Source organism: Pelodiscus sinensis, chromosome 18 (genome assembly GCF_049634645.1).
Source record: "Pelodiscus sinensis isolate JC-2024 chromosome 18, ASM4963464v1, whole genome shotgun sequence".
Lineage (NCBI taxonomy): Eukaryota > Metazoa > Chordata > Testudines > Trionychidae > Pelodiscus > Pelodiscus sinensis.
Genome location: NC_134728.1, coordinates 16,205,250 through 16,225,615, shown reverse-complemented (window position 1 = coordinate 16,225,615; position 20,366 = coordinate 16,205,250). Strand labels below are relative to the sequence as shown.

The 20,366-nt window shown below is 40.9% G+C and overlaps 1 protein-coding gene across 2 annotated transcripts in view; it reads left to right on the top strand.

The window, feature by feature from the left end:
• DOK5 (docking protein 5) overlaps positions 1–20,366 on the top strand; it is a 107,323-nt gene that overhangs the window by 41,845 nt on the left and 45,112 nt on the right. For both annotated transcript variants that reach the window (XM_014579313.3, XM_006134664.4), the window contains exon 2: positions 13,770–13,877. In XM_014579313.3, the coding sequence (XP_014434799.2) occupies positions 13,770–13,877 (108 nt within the window). The remainder of the gene's footprint in view (positions 1–13,769; positions 13,878–20,366) is intronic.

Sequence of the window (20,366 nt, the reverse complement as noted above, 5' to 3'; positions counted from 1 at the left end):
ACATGAGGACATGTGCGATATTGATGTGAGTGATTTAGGTGATGAACTGAAAGCCCTTTCAAGATACATTTTAGTAGGATCAATTCCTAAGGCTGTTCTGGAATATATGTGCACAAATAAGATTACCACACTTTTTCCAAATGCTTTTGTTGCTCTGCACATACTTCCAACACTTCCTGTAACAGTTGCCCGTGAAGAATGCAGCTTCTCCAAGCTGAAATGAACAAAAACACATCTACACTCCACAATGACACAGGAGAGACTGATTGGCCTTGCAACCATCTCACTAAAGCATGAGCTGGCCCAGACTGTGGACCTTCAGGAAGCAGTTCAAATCTTTGCAACCAAGAAGGCACAGAAACATCACTTTGATTATTCAAATAGATAAAAATACCAGTGTTTACTATGCAGACAAGAAAAGTTACATTTGCTGTTCATAAACCTGGGCACTCCGGACGTCCCATCATCTCTGGTATTGGCACGCTCACTACTGGTCTATCCAGCTATGTAGACACTCTTCTCAAACCCTTCGTAACCAATACCCCCAGCTATCTCCGAGACACTACTGACTTCCTAAGGAAACTACAAAACATCGATAACCTCCCCAATAATACCATCCTTGCCACCATGGATGTAGAAGCTCTATATACCAACATCCCACATGAAGATGGATTACAAGCAATTAGAAACACTATCCCAGAGGACACTACTGCCAACCTGATAGCAGACCTATGTAACTTTGTTCTCACCCACAATTATTTCCAGTTTGAGAACAACTTATACCTCCAGATCAGCGGCACAGCCATGGGTACACGCATGGCCCCACAGTATGCTAACATCTTTATGGCTGACCTAGAACAACGTTTCCTCAACTCCCGTCCCCTTTCACCCCTCCTCTACCTACGGTACATCGATGACATCTTTATGATCTGGACGCATGGCCAAGAAACACTGGAGATATTCCACAGAGATTTCAACAACCTACACCCCACCATCAACCTCAGCCTGGACCATTCTACACGAGAGATCCACTTCCTGGACACCACCGTACAAATCAACAATGGAAAATTTGACACCACTCTCTACAGAAAACCCACCGACTCATACAGTTACCTACATGCATCCAGCTCCCATCCAGAACACACCACACGATCCATCGTCTATAGCCAAGCCCTTCGATACAACCGCATCTGCTCTAATCCCACTGACAGAGACCAGAAGCTTCAGGATCTCTACCAAGCATTTATAAATCTCAACTACCCACCCAGAGAAATAAAAAAGCAAATTGAAAGAGCCAGACGAATGCCTAGAAACCATCTACTTCAAGACAGACCCAAGAAAACCAACAATAGAACACCACTTGTCATCACCTACAACCCCCAACTTAAACCTGTCCAACACATTATCAATAAACTACAGCCTATATTGGAACAGGATACCATACTCAAAGAGGCTCTGGGAGACAGACCCATAATCTCCTATAGACAACCACCTAACCTCAAGATGATTCTTACCAGCCACCACAGGACATACCACACTAATACCAACCCTGGTACCTTCCCTTGCAACAAACCCCGTTGCCAGCTTTGTCCACATATTCATTCTGCTGATACCATTATTGGACCTAACCAAGTGAGTTATAAGATCAAGAACACATATTCCTGCGCATCCAGAAATATAATCTATGCTATCATGTGCCGAAAGTGTCCGTCTGCTATGTACATTGGACAAACATCTCAGACACTTCGCCAAAGGATTAATGCCCACAAAACAGATATCAGACAAGATCACAAAGAAAAAACAGTTTCTTGCCATTTTAACCAGAAAGGACACTCTCTCAATGACTTAACCACCTGCATTCTGCTACAAAGACCTTTTACATCATCACTTGAAAGGGAATCCTCTGAACTGTCATTCATGTTAAAATTCGACACTTTCCAACAAGGACTTAACAAACATTTGAACTATCTCACCCATTACCAAGACAGTTTCCCCAATTATCACCTCTAATACCATTAACTCACAAACATCCCACTCTCCCTACCTCTAATATCATCAATTCACAGACACTTACCTTCCTTCCTCCCCCCCTCCCCCGCATCCCCCTCCTGTTCTGCAATGTGTTTTGTCCTTTTCATATTTGTTCATTTTTTTTAATTGTATCCTTTGGTATATATGGTTGTGACTACTTTCTTCCACTATTTGATCTGAGGAAGTGGGTCTGGCCCACGAAAGCTCATCATCTAATAAACCATCTTGTTAGTCTTTAAAGTGCTACATTGTCCTGCAATTTGCTGTTCAGGCATTTGAAAGTTAAGTGTTACTTAAAATCTTTGAACAAGGCATTTTAAGTTGTTAGTTCTCCTTTGAGGTAGGTAGCAGAACCATGAGAGGAATAGACAGGAAGAAGGCAGAATTGAAACCTTTCAAAATTTTGGCCCAAGCGAAGGGAGAATGGGGGCGTCATTTTACACCCCCCCCGGTTCCTCCCACCTCAGGTGCCAAAATGTTGTGAGCCAGCCCTGGGAAGGTCTATCCTATTTAGTAAAACAACTACAATTAGTGATCAGATTCAATCTTTGTTCTTTCTTTAGGATATATTATTGTTAGTATAATTGGACATTTTAAATTTATTTGCTTTCTCCATCTTAAATACATCCGGTAGAATTACATGATGATAACTAATCCTATTGCAGTAGCAGGCTCGTCAACCTTCTCTAGGGAGAAAAAATAACTAAGTATGTGGTCAGCATTGTTTGATAGAAGTGGGGTTGAGAAGGCAAGCACATCTAGAATAGGAAAGATGCATAGGTACACATCAGTCTAAAATGTGCAGCTATAAACATTCTAATCAGTGTAGGAAACATAAGGTTTAAGGATGAAATCAAATTTCACACCAATTGTAGTAAAATCTTAAAGCCAGTATGCAAGACAAGGGTTGGAATCTGAAACAGATTTGTAGTTCGTAATCTTAGTGCTCTGTTCCATTCAATCAAAGGGCTTGTTATTATATAAAGTCTTACTGTCCAGTGAATCAAATCCTTAGCAAGCATGATGAATAATTTGTAATCTTTTTTCAGAATGGAAAGTTTAGCATACTATCCTATTTATCCGAACAACAGTTCTAACTTTCAGATGTAATAACTGCATTAGTATAGAAAATTTGTATATTGCAATTAGGATTTGGAAATGTGCAATGTTCCAGAAAAAAGTGGCTATGCATAATTGTCTTAATGTAAAAAGAGAAATTTATAGATTGTCAGCTATGACTCTATTTATAAAAGAATGTGAGTTTGTGTTATTGATTGAATTGGGCTGGACTGGGATCAAACTTGTTGTCAGAAGCAAGCTTTGGTTCCATAAGGATTGGGTATTGGATAGCTCTCTTCGTTATGGACTGTTGTTATATTAAAAAAAGCCCATTTTTAGTAAGAAAGGCAATGAAGTTTGATTGCCCTATTTCTCTATTTTATTGTAATTGGGTAAGACCAGACCTCTAATCAATTTTATATATAAAGGTATCACCACTAATCCAGTACAATTGTTTTCCTCAAGACTATAATGCTTTAAAAAAGAGGTATTATGTGACTTTTATTGTTCAGTTTATTGAGCTGTAAAGTTTCTGAACTGAAATAGTTGTTTCCTTTGTAAATGAGATAACTGGATCAATACTCAAAAAGATATATATATCTTTTATTATATACGTATATATAATAAAAATCTTTATTTTTTTTCCCTAACTGGGAGCCAGTCTGGTTCCCAAATTGTCACAAATTGTAGGGGTTTATATGGTTAAAATAGACTATGATTTTCATGGCATGGTTCCTCTGTTGCTTGTATAGTTTGGCACAGTGGGGGGCCGTGTTCTTGGCTGGAGCCTCTAGGTTCCATGATAATACTAATAAGGGAAGATTTTTCAGAGGCACAAGGGAAAGTCAGTACCCTATTCCTTGCTATGCCTATTAAAATTTCTGCAACAAATAATAAAGATACTTAGAAAAAAAAAATAATTGCCGCACACGTGCGAAGTGCTAAACCCAGGTAAATGCAGAAGAGGGTGTGTGTGTGTGGTGTGTTTTTTGTCAGACCTATTTCTGGATTAAACGGGTTTAATCTTGGTCACTCTTTAGAAATCCGTAAACAATGCAATTCACAAAGGGTACGTCTACACTAGCTTGTTAGTTCGAGCTAGGTATGGTAATTAGGACAAGCGGAGTTACAAATGAAGCCCGAGATTTAAATATCCCGGGCTTCATTTGTATGTTCCCGGGTGCCGCCATTTTTAAATCCCCCTGAGTCCGAACTCCGTGCCCACGGCTACACACGACACGGAGTGGGTAGTTCGAATTAAAGATCCCTATGGATTGTGGAATGAGGAGTAACGGTAGTTCGAATTAGGATCTTTAATTCGAACTACCTAGTCTGTGCTGCGTGTAGCCGCAGGCACCGAGTTCGGACTAAGGGGGATTTAAAAATGGCGGCGCCTGGGATATTTAAATCCCGGGCTTCATTTGCAACTCTGCTTGCCCTAATTACCCTACTTAGCTCGAACTAATGAGCTAGTGTAGACATACCCAAACTCTAGTAACTCTAGTGTTCAACAGACTGTGTTCTTGAATTGCCAATGAAGCAAAACATCTGAGAGAATTCTCTATAGGCTGTGAATGTGCCTGACTGTTCTTCATTGGGGAAGGGAGACAATCTGAATTATTAGAAGAACAGAGCAATACTCGGAGGGAAAAAAAGATAGAATGGAAAGCAGGGGAAGAGTGAAAAGCAAGGGAAAAATACAATTTTTCATTAAAATAATCACTTCTCATAAGCCAGTATTTGTCCAGTATATAGGTCCTGATTGAGCAAAGTACTTACCTGACCTTAGTCCATCCCATGCTTCTCAGCACATTGGGCTACCCATGTTCTCCATGTTTGCTTATCAGCTACCATGTGACCTAAGTCCTCCCATTTCAAATTAAAATTTTCAATGTCATTGATAATCACACGCTTCCAAGTCATCTGAAGTCCACCCCTCTTTCTTGTTGGATTTTCTTGCTTCCAACTGAGCCATAATTGGTAGTCAGTTACGATCCATTTGTAACATATGCCCAAGCCATTGATGTCTTCTCTTACAAATAATTTGCGATATAGGCCTCACTTTAGTGACTTTTCTGACCTTATGATTCATTTTTCTTTCCTCATAGCTAACGCCTAATATTTTCTGCAAGCACTTATGATGAAACACATCTAACTTCTGAGCATCTGTTTTCTTAAATTACCAGATTTTGCTACTGTAGGTTGTTATGGCTACAGCAACGACTGAGTTGTATGTAAGGATACAGTATTACATTTCCAAATGTTCCTAAGTTTACTGTAGGTTGCGTTCGCTTTGCTGATCCTTTATTTCCTCAGAGCATGTACCATTTCAGCTTATTGGGCTTCCAAGATATTAAGCATATGAGCAATGTCAGTGAAGTCAGTGGGATTATCCCCTGCTTGTTGAATCAGAGTTATAGAGTGAGGTCTTCACAAATGCCCAAGGGAGTTAGGCACCCAGTGACCAATAATTTCAAGGGCATTGGATGCCCAACTCACCTTTAAAAGCTCATCTGAAAAACTCTTTTCTTAGTCATCATGCAACATGTTTCCTGCTTTCCATCTTTATGACATAATTTGGTTTACAACAACAATGCAGACATGTAAATACTTATTTCACAGAAATGTTTGGTTATATCTAAATTGTAGGATGGGTACAGCTAGTGGTACTTTTTTAATGAGGTCTCTGTAGAGATACTGTTATCTGAGCTGGTAAGGGAACCTGGCAATGCTGCTTTTTATTTCCTTCAAACTGCTCAAAGCCCCTAATGCAATAGAACTGCATTATTATGTCTGTTAGCAGGAAAACAAGGCAGACAGTGTTTTTGCTACAAGTGCCAGATGCTTTGCCTTTACGGGTGTTTTTCACATGGATATAGCAAATGGTGTGTGTGTGTGTATGTATGTACGTACTCAATAGAAAATGCATATTAATCAGTTTCTTGTGCACACAACTTTCAAAATAATAGGCCCAAAAATGTATGGCCCAAAAATGTTACATTTTTCTTCATGTAAATCCAGATTGAGTGATATTTCTCTCCCAATGCTGAACTCCAAATTGTTTTAATTCAAAGATTTATCCCAAAGTCTTTACTCCAGCCAGCTTCATGTTGATTTCCATTGGAATTAGCCAGAGTAAGCACCATAGATTGGTTTCCAAAGGCCTGATCCATGGATCCATTGAAATCCATGAAAAGGTTCCCATTGACTTTAAATTGCTGCCAGACAGCTGCACAGCCCCAGTTTGTTTCCATCAGATGTCAGATAATTTAAGCAGAGTCCATACATTGGGAGATCTTCAATGCCCGTTGTTTCTTAAATGCATTTAAGATTATTTGATTTGTTGTTCTATTCCAGACGTGTTTTCTTTATTATTTGTATTACCATAATGCTAAAGACCCCAGTCATGGGCCAAGACCATGTTGTGTTAGACACTGTACAAAGAGTTTATAATCTAAATATCCCAATCCTTTTCATGAATAGTTCTACCTGAGTTTTCTGTATGTTGTTAGTTTCAAAACATAATCTCTAGTTCTTGTCTTGACTACTTGCCATTGTATTTTGTTGGATTTAATGTGTGTTGACAGTGGTCATAAAATACATATGGATCCATTTATGAATTTTACTAAATTAAGCTGTCGTACATCCTACTTTTTACTACTGTGAACTCAAGCTTTAAATTACATTAGTGTGTATATACAGTCTCTGGTCTTTAATTGAAACATAGATCAAAGGAAATGGAAAGTAGAAGCCATTATCTTCAACAGTACTTTCATATTTTGCCCTAACCTTTTTAAAGTGCCATAAAGATACCTGCTTAAGGTTTGCTATTTGGAACATTATTCTAAGACAATCAATAGCTTACTGACTTGATTAGCAGGTGTCCTATAAACTCTCAGGATGGTATTTCAAACTAAGTATTGAAGAATGTTACTAACTCCTGCTGTCATCCAGAAACCTCAAACAGGCCCAGATGTAAAGTGGAATCAACATCAATGAGACTCTTTTCAAGTAGAAAGCTGCAAAAACGCGGGCTCATTGCAATGTGACACCAGACCTAGGCTGTTCTCAAGGAACTGACTGAGCCATTAGTGATTATCAGCCATTAGTGATTATCTTTGAAAAGTCATGGAAGACAGGGGTATGATAAGCCCCCCGGCAATGGATTTGCCTGAGTGACAGGGATGGAAAAGGAGGCGGAACTGCACTGAACACTGTTAGTCTCAGACATCTAATAATAAAATTACAGCCTGATTAAACCCATGTGAAATGTCTCCTGTTTTTCAGTATAGCCAGTCTACAGTATAATTGCACAATAAATGGATCATTTTTTACAAGTGTATATCTAATGCACACAAACATTTAAAGTGTAGTGGTGCGCTTCACCTTACTGCCTGATCACCTCACAAACAAATTTATCCTGAAAACAATTCCTTGAGAGAGAAATATTTTATCATTCACTTATTTGGATGAAGAAACTAAGGTGCACAAATAACTTGTAACACGGGAAATTTGTGGCAGAGCTGAGCAACCTTGGATCTCCTGATTCTCATACTGTCACCTTAAACACAAGCCCATCTTTCTCCGAGACTGTTTTATTTGGAATCACCATGAGAAAGTCAAGTACAAAGTATGAGATTCACAGACCTTTGAATCGGGATTTATAAATGTATGAAAAGTTATTAATATTCCCGACTTGAAAATTAATGTCTTCCCAGCTGTTACACTCAGCAAATAAATATATTTGCCTTCTGGCTATTCACTTTACGGATTCAAATCCTCACACTTAACCTTTACAATCAATCTAATGGCTGCTTTAATAAAGCAGAAAATGTTCATCCAGTTACTGGATTTTCTTAGTCCGTTTCTCTGGTTATAATTGCCTAGCTCCTGAAAACAATATCATCTCAGGACTGCTGCAGTTACTGGCATTGCTCTGTGCTTTGAAGTGACGGACATGATTACATTCATTACATCAGTTACAATTTAACTCACCTTTTCCTTCTTTTAAATGTTGATCATGCATTGCTTGTGCATCCAAAACTGCCACTTTGTTTGGGCAAGGTACGCTGGGAGGAGGCTAAAGAGGATGGGGCTACAGCAATCAAGACCGGTGATGTTAATGGTGTGGCCAGACCTGCCAATGTGGGGGTGGGTGGAGAGGAGGCGGTAGTTACCGTGAGACCTGGAGATTCAAAGGGGCCCAGGGGTCTGGCCACCACTGCTGCTTTTGTGTCATTGGTGGCTGCTGGAGCCCTGGGCCCAGTGTTCCCTCTAAACTGGGCAGCAGCACAGTTTCACAGGTGATTAATCATCCCTTCTCAGTCAGAGGCTCAGAAATCCATGCATGGAGCTGGCTGGCTGGGCAGGGCTGCTGCCCAGCTTAAAGGGAACACTGCCTGGGCCTCTTTAAATTGCCTCCAGACAGCTGCACAGCACGTTCTGTGCAGCTCTGAGGACTGGAGGGGGAGGGGAGATCCATCGCCGTGATTTGGATAGTGCTGAGGGTTGGCTGCCCCCGCTCCTACTAAGGTGTGAAGCCAGACCCTCACACACCTTGCTTGGGGACCCACGGAAACTGTCAGCTCTTCTGGGTGTGGACAAGAGTTTTGAACTGTCTGGAGAGAAACAAGAATGGATGCTACAGATCGGGTAGAGGAAGATTTAGATATAACCTGAATATGTGTGAGAGTTTTGGAAAAGGCTTGAAGATGACTTCCAAGATGATAGAGTGGGGAATAGAAAATCTCACCAGGAAAGAGCAGAAGTGGAGAAGAGGGCCAGGTCGTCTTGATCTCTTTGGTGGATCTGGGGACAAGAAGCCCTGGATGGTTACAGTCTCTCTAGTAGTCCCTGTCTTAGGAAATTTCAGGTTGAGCCCCTGCACCAGACATCCAGGGGAAGAAGTTAGAGCAACAAACAGATGGTCAGGATTGGATGGGAAAAATAAATCTGCGAGTCATCCTCATCAAGATGGTAATTAAAGCTCTACCTTTAATGAGAGAGAATGTATGCAAAGTAGAGATGGTGGTGCCTGTGTAAGCCCTCATGCACAGTGGCTGAGGAGAAGGAAGATACTCACCTAGGGCATGTCTAAACTACATTCCTCTTTTGAAAGAGGAATGTAAATTAGGCAAATTGAAAGTGCAAGTAAAACACTTTTTCGAAAGAACCCGTACTCCTCATTTTTTTCAGGAGTACAGGTTCTTTTGAAAGGTTTTTCTTTTTTTAAAGAACCTTGTCTAGACTGCACTTTCATTTTCGAAAAACCCTTTTTTGAGAACGCTGTGACACGAATATGCAAATGAAGCGTGGGATATTTAAATCCATGCTTCATTTGCACTTTCGATTAGCTTAATTTGCATTCCTCTTTCGAAAGAGGAATGTAGTCTAGACATAGCCCTGGAGAGATACTGAAGGAGAAATCCAGGGTATTGGGAAAACAAGAAACGGATGAAGTCCGAGACGTCAAGAAAGGATAAGATGTCAAAACATGTGTTGCCCCACCTTCTTGGAAGCAAAAGAGGGCTCAAAGAGTGTGAAGTCTGGGATCTGGCTATAATGCAGTACTGTAACTAAAGACCTCTGAGAGGATTTTGGTAGTGGACAAGGGAGAATCAGGCTATGTCTACACTATAGATGCTATATTGGCACAACTACTACACTGCCATGGAGCTTCTGTAGTGTTGTAGTGTAGGCAATTCTGAGCTAGTTCGACTAAAGAGTTAAGTTTAGAACACATCTCAGACCGAAGGAGGTTGAGGACACAGCTGGGAAGCAACAGCTGTAAGAACAAAGAACTACTTTCTCCTCCCAAAGCTGACATACCACTACACTTTCTTTCTGTTTAAGTCACTTAAATGCTTCCATCAACCTAATATCTGAGCACCTCATAACAGTCTTAAATACAGTGATCCTGGAAAAACCCACATGAGGTAGGGAAGCATTGTTGTTCCCATTTTAAAGATAGACTGTTCCTTAGTTTCTTAAGTGACTTGCCCAATGCTAGAGAGCCAGTGGCAGAGCAGGGTATTGAAGCTGACTTTCCCAAATCTTAGGTTAGTGCCCTAGCCACTGGACAATTCTTCCTCTCATTCCCACTTCCTTCATTCATTGTTTTTATTCCCTGCTCTTTCTCCCTCCTGCTTCCCCTTTCCCTTGTCTTTCCATTTAGCTAATTGTAACAGACCAGTGCCCAGAAGTGTAGAAAAACCATTGCACTAACATGATGTTCTCAGCCCACCGCATTTTTTATTCTGCTTGTGCTATATCCCCCTTTTTACCCTTGTCTTTTTAGATTATAAAATCTCTAGGCAGGGACTATTTACCAATCTGTGTTTCTACAGTATTGTACATAATGGGCCTCAGGAGTTTAGAATCATAGAAATGTGGGACTGGAAGGGACATCAGGTCAAGCCCTATGGCAGGATGAGCAAGACAGCCTCTGTGGGCCGGATCCAGCCCACTAAGCTGATTGATCCAGTCTGAGGCCACCCTGCTGCTGCCCTTATGGTAATTGAGACCTGGGAACAGGGGACCATGCAAAGTCTCCTCCCTCCACCAGGGGCATGCGTTGCCTAAAGAGAACTGTCAGCTGTTGAATAGCTGTGAGTTCACTTTAGGCACCGCGCACCCCTTGCAAGGTGGGGGCAGATGGCAAAGACTTAATGCGCTTTCCCACCCCCAGGCCCTGATTGGCATGGGAGCAGGAGAGAGTGTAAAATCTCCCGCCTCCAGGAGTACGCAGCGCCTAGAGGGAACTTCCAGCTGTTCAAAACAGCTGGTGGCTCTCCCTAGGTGTGGTGGGAGGGTGGGGGGCAAAGACTTCCTGCGCTTCCCTATCCCCAGGCCAATCAGGATCTGTGAGCAGGAGAGCATGGGAAATCTCCTGGCTCCACCCCTTCTGCTCGAGGCCATGCATCTTCCAGAGTGGCCTGGGGCCACTTCAGAATTTTGTGAAGTAGGCCCCTTTCAGAATTAGTGCCTACTCCTGCTCTGTCCATAGAGGCAGGATCAAGTAAACCCAGATTATTCCCGACAGGTGTGTTTGTCCAACCTGTTTTTAAAAACCATCAGTGATGAGGAGTCCACAACCTCCCTTGGAAGTTTGTTCCACAGCTTTAAAAGCTGTTAAGTTAGAAAGCTTTTCCTAATATCTAACCTAAATCTCCATTGCTGCAGATTAAGCATGTGTCTACTTTTCCTAATTTCACTGGGCATGGGGAACAATTGATCATGCTCCCCTTTATAACAGCTGTTGAGAGTAAAAGTTGAGAAACCAAATCACAATCCCCCTGCCCAATTTAGGCTCAATGAATTTTTGCCTTTCCCTGTACAGTTTTTGATTGTTACTGTCTCTTATGCCATTTGGACATTTATTTATTCCAGCCAAATAATTCCAGACAAGACAGAACTGATAAATGGCTTCAATTTACCAATTTATTTGGAGCACTGGGATATTCTTCCACCTTTCCTTGGTCTCGTCTGGTCCTTGGTCCTGGTCTTTTAGTCCCGTTCCTCTGTTTCTAGTTTGGAGTTTCTCTGGTTAGGGGCTATGCTCACTTAATATTTCTCTGTTACTAATTACTTAATCTTTTCCCATTGGTTTAGAGCACATCGGCCCTTTGGATTTTAGGTAATCCATATATTATGCATGTGCAAGCTTCAAGTTACCCATCATCTGTATTTTTCCTGCTGGGTTTGCAGTTTGTGGGTCACATTGTGTCACTGTGCCCTGGGTCTTCCTAGAAAAAGTGGGGGAGGATGTTAAATATATCCTTACATGTTTGTGACTCTCTCTTTATTTACATCTTCTAACACATTTTATCTTCTGTCAGCAATAACACTGTAAACTGATTAGAAGGTCTATGTATAAGAATTGCCAAAGTCATGCAAAACCATGGCCTAAGTCAGGAGTGGGCGATAAGCAGCGCACGGGCCAGAGGCCATTCACCAGGGCTAGTCCCTGGCAGGCTGCTAGACACTCTATTTATCTGTGCGTCCATGGCTGCTTGCAGCTCCCATTGGCCTTGGAGCATCATGAACTAGGCCACCACTTTCTGCAGCTCTCTCACAGCTGGGAACAGTGACCCATGGCCCACAGGAACTGCAAGTGGCCGTACCTGCAGGCGCACAGGTAAATAAAGCGTCTGGCAGCCCACCGGGGATTAATCCTTGCAAACTGCGTTGAGCCCATGGGCTGCTTATTGCCCACCCCTGGCTTAATTGTGACATAGTTGATACATGATTACAAATATTTAAAAATAGAGGTATCAAAGCTCTTGATATTACCGTTTACAATTCTTCATTTTCTGTTTGTGTTATGAGTAAATATATGCAAGTCTGAGATATGTTTAATCTGCGAAAAAGGGCAGGGGAATATATGGAAAATGTGATGACTTTTTAACGTTAGCATTCCTTGTTGTCTTTAAAAATGAGATTTTTCATTCGACGTCCAGTTTTGTGTGTGAATCACACAAGCAAATTTGTAAAATTTGTAAAATTAGTACTTACCCCTCAAAATGCATTCACAGGAAATCACAATTTTAGGGCCTTAGTATTTAGAGGCTTAACATATTTGAAGACTTTATCAGGTCCCTTGTTCAGTCATCTTTCCTCAAGACTGAACAAGCCCAGTTTTTTTTAACCTTTTTTCATAAGTTTTCTAACCTTTTAATCACTTCTGTGGCTGTTCTGGGGACTCTTTCTAACTTAGCCACACATTTTTGGAAAGTGTGTCAATTTTGGCTGGCCCCCAGATGCAACCATAGTACAATTAATTATAATAAGGGTGTCAAAATTGAATTTAGAGGGGGACAGATTAAGAGAAATAGAGCAGTAGATGGAGAGGCTAGTGGCACATGGTTAGGTTCATGGGGGCTCTATGAAAAACTCTTTCGACTTCCCTTGTATTCCATTAAGTAGAAAAGAAACTCAAAAGAAAAATTCAGGTGAATTCAGCAAACATATGAGGAAGATTAATGGCAAAATTCTGGTAAAATTCCCATTGATTTCATTGGTTCCACCCTTTGGTTCTAGATTCCAGGATGCTTGAGTGATTTTGCTCTTGTGTTGTGCAGTAACTTTTCCAATCCCTTCTGAAACACAGAATGAGGTCTCCTGTCCTTGTTAGGGAAGTTCCATAGATGCCTTTCTGCTCGGATCAAGATTTTACAAAGTCACTGTCTGAAGTACATGTAGCAAGACTGAATCCAATATCTATTTTAATTACTCCCCTATAATAATGCAATATGTATAAATAAAAATAATTCAGCTGTTCTCTCGATAGCATTGATCCCCTGGGATCAGAAATTATCTTTCATTAGCAAGTCCACGATTTTGCATCTTGGCTTCTAGTGGTTAGCATGAAAGTAAATGATCAGGCAAGTATTTTGTTCTGAAGATTTTTCTTCATACCATTGTATTATGATCTGAATCAAATCAAGAAAGATTTTTTTTTTCCCCCTGGATATGTCTTCAGTACCTTCAGTTTATTCTGATTTCAGTAAATCTATGTAAGATCCATGGTGGGTAGAATGTTTTATTTTTACTATAAGCAACAACTAGTTTGTGACTTGTAAATTATTTACAAGCTAAAGCATAACAAAGAAAAGATTTTAAGAAATGTCAATGATATTCAAATCATTGGAGATGCCAAGCTTACTCTTTTTTGCTTCCAGATTTATCAGAGATGCTGGTTAGTATTCAAGAAAGCTTCAAGCAAAGGGCCAAAACGACTGGAGAAGTTTTCAGATGAGCGTGCTGCCTATTTCAGGTGCTATCACAAGGTAAGATTTGGCTGTTTGTAAGCTTATCAAATTTCTGTTGAGTTCATAATTCTACACTGCTTCCACAGATATTTAGAGGCCAAGAATGCTTAGTTTTGTTGCTACTTCATAGACAAACTTTCCAGTGAAATAAAAGGTTTTTATAACCTGCATAGTTTGACAACTTATCTGTTGTGAATAGAACTTAAAAAATCAAGATATTCAAAATAGTTGGCTCACTTGTGTTTCTGTCCTAACTGTGTTGCATTTATGAACTTCCAGGCTGGTTGAAAAATTGGGAAAAAATCATAAAAGTGTTCACAAGAAGTGTCCCCTCTTTTTCATCATTGATGTGATTAAGTATCTTTATGAATCAAAGCCAGAGTTTCTTAGCATGGCAAGAATAATGAGCCAAACACAGTTCAAATCTTCTAAGGCCACTTAAAGATCTCTTTACGCCGTCAAAGTTGTAAGTGGGAGTAGGGTTGCCAGCTGCTTTCACAAAAAATCCAGAACATGGCAGGAAAAAAATTGGTTGAGCAAAAAAAACCCAGGGGACCAACCAAAGTTGTTGAACCAAAAAAAAAAAGGGTCCTTTAAAAATCTCCTTGCTCTGCCCACCCCAGCCTTCCGTCCATTTTACATGTCCGGTATTTTCTGGGTTTTTTTTTTTGGTTTTACCGGACATGGGCCATGAATAAAAAACAGACACCTGGCAACCCTAAGTTGGAGTAAGTTAATATTTACACCTACTTTAAGAGCCATCAATACTTTAACTGAATTTAAAAAGTCCTTAATGTAAACAAGAATCAGGCCCGGAGTTCTTGACTTGGAAAGACAAGGAATCCTATGGCACCTGAAAGACAGATTTATTTGGGTATAAACTTTTGTGGGCAAAGACCCACTTTGTCAGATACATTGAAGTGGAAATGACAGACGCAGTCATAAATATACTTATGTGTAGTGTTTTGTTGCAGTTTTGTGGACTCTTTCCAATTCAGCCACACATTTCTGAAAGTATATTTAATATACTTAAGTATATTTATGCCTGCCTTTGTCATTTCCACTCCAATACATCTGACAAGTTGGTTTTTGCCTATGAAAGTTTATGCCCAAAATAAATCTGTTAATCTTTAAGGTGCCCCAGAACTCCTCCTTATATTTGCAGATACAGACTAACATGGATACCCCTCTGAGACTTGACTTAGAAAGGTTAGTCTAAATTATAATTGCGATAATCATGAATGTACGGGTTCTTAATACCAGGTCTTTAGACCCAAGTTTTAATTGAACTTGTAATGTTCTATATTGGCAAGGATTATTTTGCAAACTCTTGGAAATACAAAGGGCCACATTCATCCTTAGTTGAACACTGCTGAAGTTAGAGAATTTGACTCAATGTTAATATGAAAGCCCTTGTTAGGTTCCTTTCAGACCAATAGACTTTCTTAATTTTTCTAATCACTTCTCTCTTGAGTCCTCTGCTCATCTCAGTTCATCTGAGAATTTACATGAGTAATTCCCCTGGGCATGGTGTTGGAAATAATACGCTTTAATTTATAATCTTTGTTGGTAAAAGCTTAATATGTTAGGAAATTAAGAATTATGTGCATAACATCCTAAGTGCCTGAGAATGCAGATGAGCTGTTGAGGCTGATCCTCTCTTATCCAGTTTGTGAGACATTTAGGAGGAAATCTGAAGGGAATACTGAATCTGAATTCTCTCCTATTTGTCTCCATCTGTATCTCTGTTCTACATAATTCATAAGGGATTGGTCATAAAACCCCAGGCTATTTGTAGTACATCATGCTCCAGAAAAAGCAGATCATACAAATTTATAATAAGCAATTTGCTAAAGCAAGGAAAAGTGAACATTTTTTTCCCATTTGATCAGTACAGAGTATATATTTAGAGTAGATAAATTTCAGCTCTGTGTGGAATGTGTAACATCTATGATGGTGCAGTTCTGACAATTACTGACACTAATTTAATCTCTTATAATATTCAAGCAGAGTATCATCAATAGATGCATCACCGCCTGAAACATTTTGAACTTAAGACTGGATTTGAGATCCACGAGGAAACAAAATACCTAAGGCCATTTTTTTGTCCTCTTTAAGAGGATATCCATTTTTGCATTTGCAGGTTTATTACAAATGTAATCCAGGCAGGAGCTGACCAAATGGATCACTAAAACACAGAGCTACCACTAACTTCAGAAGGATTTCATAAAGGCATAGGGATCTGGACACATAAATCAAGTTGCAAGATATATTCTAATGCCAAGTAACTGATTTATGGATATAACTGGGAGCTCAGACAGCTTGGATGGTATTTACAATAGCTTTTAGTATAGGCCAGACTTTGCTCCCAGTCACACAAATGATAAAACGCCCATTGATTTCAATAGGAACGTAATTCAGCCATTTCTGAGTACTTAAGAAAATCTCACCTGTAATCAGCTAAATTTATACCCAGAAACAGTTGCAGACACAAAATAAACAGTAGATGTGGTTGACGGACTTTTAGTTTAAAAAAAGTTTTGAGTAAAAATAACATTTAAAATGTTAACGAAAAATATTTTGGGTTGTTAAGAAATGTTTTGGTTTAAAAAAAAAAACACCCAAAAGTAAGCCCCAAAAGCAAGCATTTCCCACTGTTACCAAAAGAGTATATTTTATAGGAGATGCCTGAACGTTTTTAGAACTTCTTCTCTTGCAGTCTGTGGCATCAGAACAAAGGCTAGTGTAGTTACAGAAAGTAGCACATACAGTGTGGAGGACTTTGTGGGCCAACTTTTAAGCTACATTTTCCACCCACCCCCACGTGTCATGAAAAGTTTTTTTTTTCCTCTCTGCATCTGCTCATATAGGTGCAGGCAAGCTGATAGATTTGATGGCCTGTATGAGGAGGGCTAGCTTTGTGCTTTCGGAAGGGGTGTGGTCTTGTTTGGAAGGGATGGGGCCAGAGCAGCTAGACCTCAGCCACCGCCCATTCTGCGGTTCCCCTCCCACCCTGCCTTGTCTTAAGCATGCCACCCAGAGCTCTGCAACACATTACGTGCGGCTCTGGTGGTAATTCAAAGGTCCCAGGGCTCCAGCGACTGCTGCTGTTGCTACTGCAGAGGCAGTGACTGGGAGCCCTGGGCCCCTTTGAATAGTTGGGCCCCTGGACAGGTGCCCCTCCCCCCCGCACTCCATAGGCAGGCCTGCATATGTACTAGGCATATAGCCATTTTGGAATTATAATTGTGAAGATGATGGCTCAGAAGTAGAGCACAGGCTTTCTGATGTTACTCACAATGATGTCATGGTTAGCCAAAAGAACTGTAGCATTGCCTGGTTACATGAGTCAGGGCGTGAGGGCTACTGTGTAGATGTGTGAAATTCCAATTAGGGATATAATCAACGAAATATGTCTGTAATAATAGTAATACTAGCTAAATCTAATAAAGTGAAGAGGGGGAAAATAGCCACATCCTTATTATGGCTTTATTAGAATCGTGGGCTGGTGCTAGGAACAGCACGGCTAATAATTCAAAACCAATTTTACAGAGCAAAGACTTCAGCTAATATTCCCTCTGGTCAGTTTTTCACTGTGTATATCATTAGAGTAATGTGGGTTTGGTGATGTATTGTACTAAGGCATCATCTTTATGCTCTGTTGCTTTGATGTATGATATGAACATGGAATCATGGCACTTTTATTGATATACAGTCACACTGGTCAGCAAGAATGGCTGTAAATATATGGTAATAGCTTTGTGTTTCTTTTCTGCTGATAGTCTCATTAAATACCTATACGGTTGCTTTTAAATAGCTATGACATAGGCATCAATGTTACAGCAAATGAGAAAGCAGCTTGCCTATACCTGGTGTTATCGCCCGTGTCAAGAGATTGTGCTAATGAATCCCAAGAGAATGAAGTCCAGCTTGACAAATGATACTGTAGAAGGAAACCCTATTTTTGCATTAATAATGTTTAAGAAATATGGTTATTAACCTCCCTCCTGGACCCTGAAAAATGACACTCATATGTGGACGAATGTAACATTAAATCTAGTAACACCAGGAGCCTCTGTTCACATTATCATTCACAAGAAAAGTTTTACACCATCACAAAAACAGTAATGGTAAGGGTGGAGTTTCGGGAGGGCAGGATGGGCAGCAGCTGTGAATAACGGGAGGTGTCTTGCTTTTCCTCCCGTTCCTCTGATAAGGGAGCGAGGGGAAAGTACTTGCATTCCATGAATTACTCCTCTGCCCCCTCCCTTCACCAACCAGGAGTGAAAGGCATGCACAAAATGCAAATACTTTCCCCTCGTTCCAGTCTGGGGAACGGGAAGAAAAGCAAGCCATGTCCCGGTAACGCACCGCTGCTGTCGTAACTCCACCCTTGAATAAAGATGGGAAAAGGAAAAATGATGAAAACAGCCATTTTGGTAGCACTTGAATCGTCACTGAACTGTTAAATCTTTTCTTCTTATAGTGTGTGGTGGGTTGTTTTGTTTTTTGGTTTGATGGTAGATTTAACTGCAGGTATTGATTTCAAATTATTGTAATAGGACAGAGCTCTTTCCTGAGCATCTGCTGCCACGGCATTGTGATACAGTAATTCCTCACTTTTCATTGTGGTTATGTTCCTTAAAATGCTACTTTAAGCTATATGATGTTAAGTGAATCCAGTTTCCCAATAAGAATTCATGTAAATGGGGTGGGGGAAGGGTTAAGTTCCAGGGAAATTTTTTTCAACAGACAAAATACAGTATATATATGGACAGTATAAGTCTTAAACAATTTTAAACAAACAATACTACACACAGCAATGTTTGGTAAGCTTGGCTGAGGTGGTGGAGTCAGAGTTTGGAATTTTCCCCCAGGAACATTTTGCAACTAAATGATGAACTAACACTTGGCTGAGCCTTCAAGAGTTAACACTTTGCAATGAATGTAGCCACACACTCTACAAGGCAGCAAGGACTGAGGCAAGTGAGAGGAAACAATAGACACATGGCATTGGCTGCAAACACGTCGCTGCAGAAACTAAACATGATGACGAACCCATCCGATCCCACTAGAGTGCATTACTCTCTCCTCCGGATGGTGCATACATGGCTGTGCGTGTGTGCGTGTGTGTGTGTGTGTGTGTGTGTAGAGAGAGATATGTGCATTGCCGCTTTACATTGGTCAGCTAGTTGAGACTCAGGAATCTGTAGCAGTTTGGAAACTGTTTTGTGGAGAGGAGATATGGGGGGGGGAACATCCTGACATCAGCCCGTCTCTGTCCTTCACCCCCTCCCCCCACCCCTTCACAGCAAGAAGGGAGCTCTGGGGGCAAGGGCAGGAGCAGCATGGCAGTGGGGGGAGGGGCAGCTGCCCAGCCCCATACTGTACCTTACCCTTTATGGAACCTGATGGAGGGTTGCTGGCCCACCCTGCTTCCAAAACCTCACATGGACAGGCAGCATTTCCAGAAAATCCTACAAATAGTGGACAAAGGAGGAGGCCAAACATTATCGGGGGCATTGCACAATGTTAAATGAGTATGTTCTCTCTAAGGGTACATCTACACAGCAACATTATTTCGAAATAACTTAGTCCACGTCTACACAGTAGGCAATTCGGAAGAATGTCGAAATCCTGTCAAGCTGGAGGACTTCTTACTCCAACACCTGTTACCCTCATTGTACGAGGAGTAAGGGAAGTTGGAGGAAGAGAGCTCTATTTCAAATTCAGCTGTCCCTAAATAAGCTACACAATTGACATAGCTTATTTTGCGAAGCTTATTTCAAGTTAAGCCCTGGTGTGTAGATGCACCCCTTTAGACACAACAAAACTAACACTAACCGGGACAAGATTAAGTGAGGAGTTACTGTACCAGTAGTCCTGGATCTGGGTTCAGAGCCTGAATTTCTGCAGCCTGAGAACTCTTTTGAGTTCTGCTTGTCTGGTAACTTTATTATGTCACCACTTGAGGTTTCAATCGGTGGGCTCTGGAATGATGTCATCACACAGAAGTATCTGAGACCGTTGATCACAGACCCAGGATATATGTATTCTGTTTGGCATAGCTGACCAGTCAGTTCAGATGAGTTGTTTACCCAGACTTAACCCGGATCAGGATTTTGGGGTCCACTCTGGCCCCTGTGTGCCACTTCTGTGGTGGATGGGGCTGTAAAGGACCAGAAAGGGGCTGATTGAGATCCTCAGGTGTGGAAGCAACATAGGGATAACAAACTCTCTTATATTGTCTCATTCCTCCCCTCTCAAGCCCCAAGGTACGATACAAGGCAGAGATTGGGTTGTCAGTGGGAGGAGGCCTAGCGATAGGGTGTGTCACTGTGGAGATACTGATATGCTGCACAGCCCATAGACAGTCTGAGGGTTGCTCTCATTGACACTGACTGCTGTTTTGGCTGCCTTGAAGAGGTGGAAGTATAAAGCCACCTTTTCTTCCCACTCCCGCATGCTGGCCTGTATCTCCTGTGCTGTACAACACAAATTTGGACC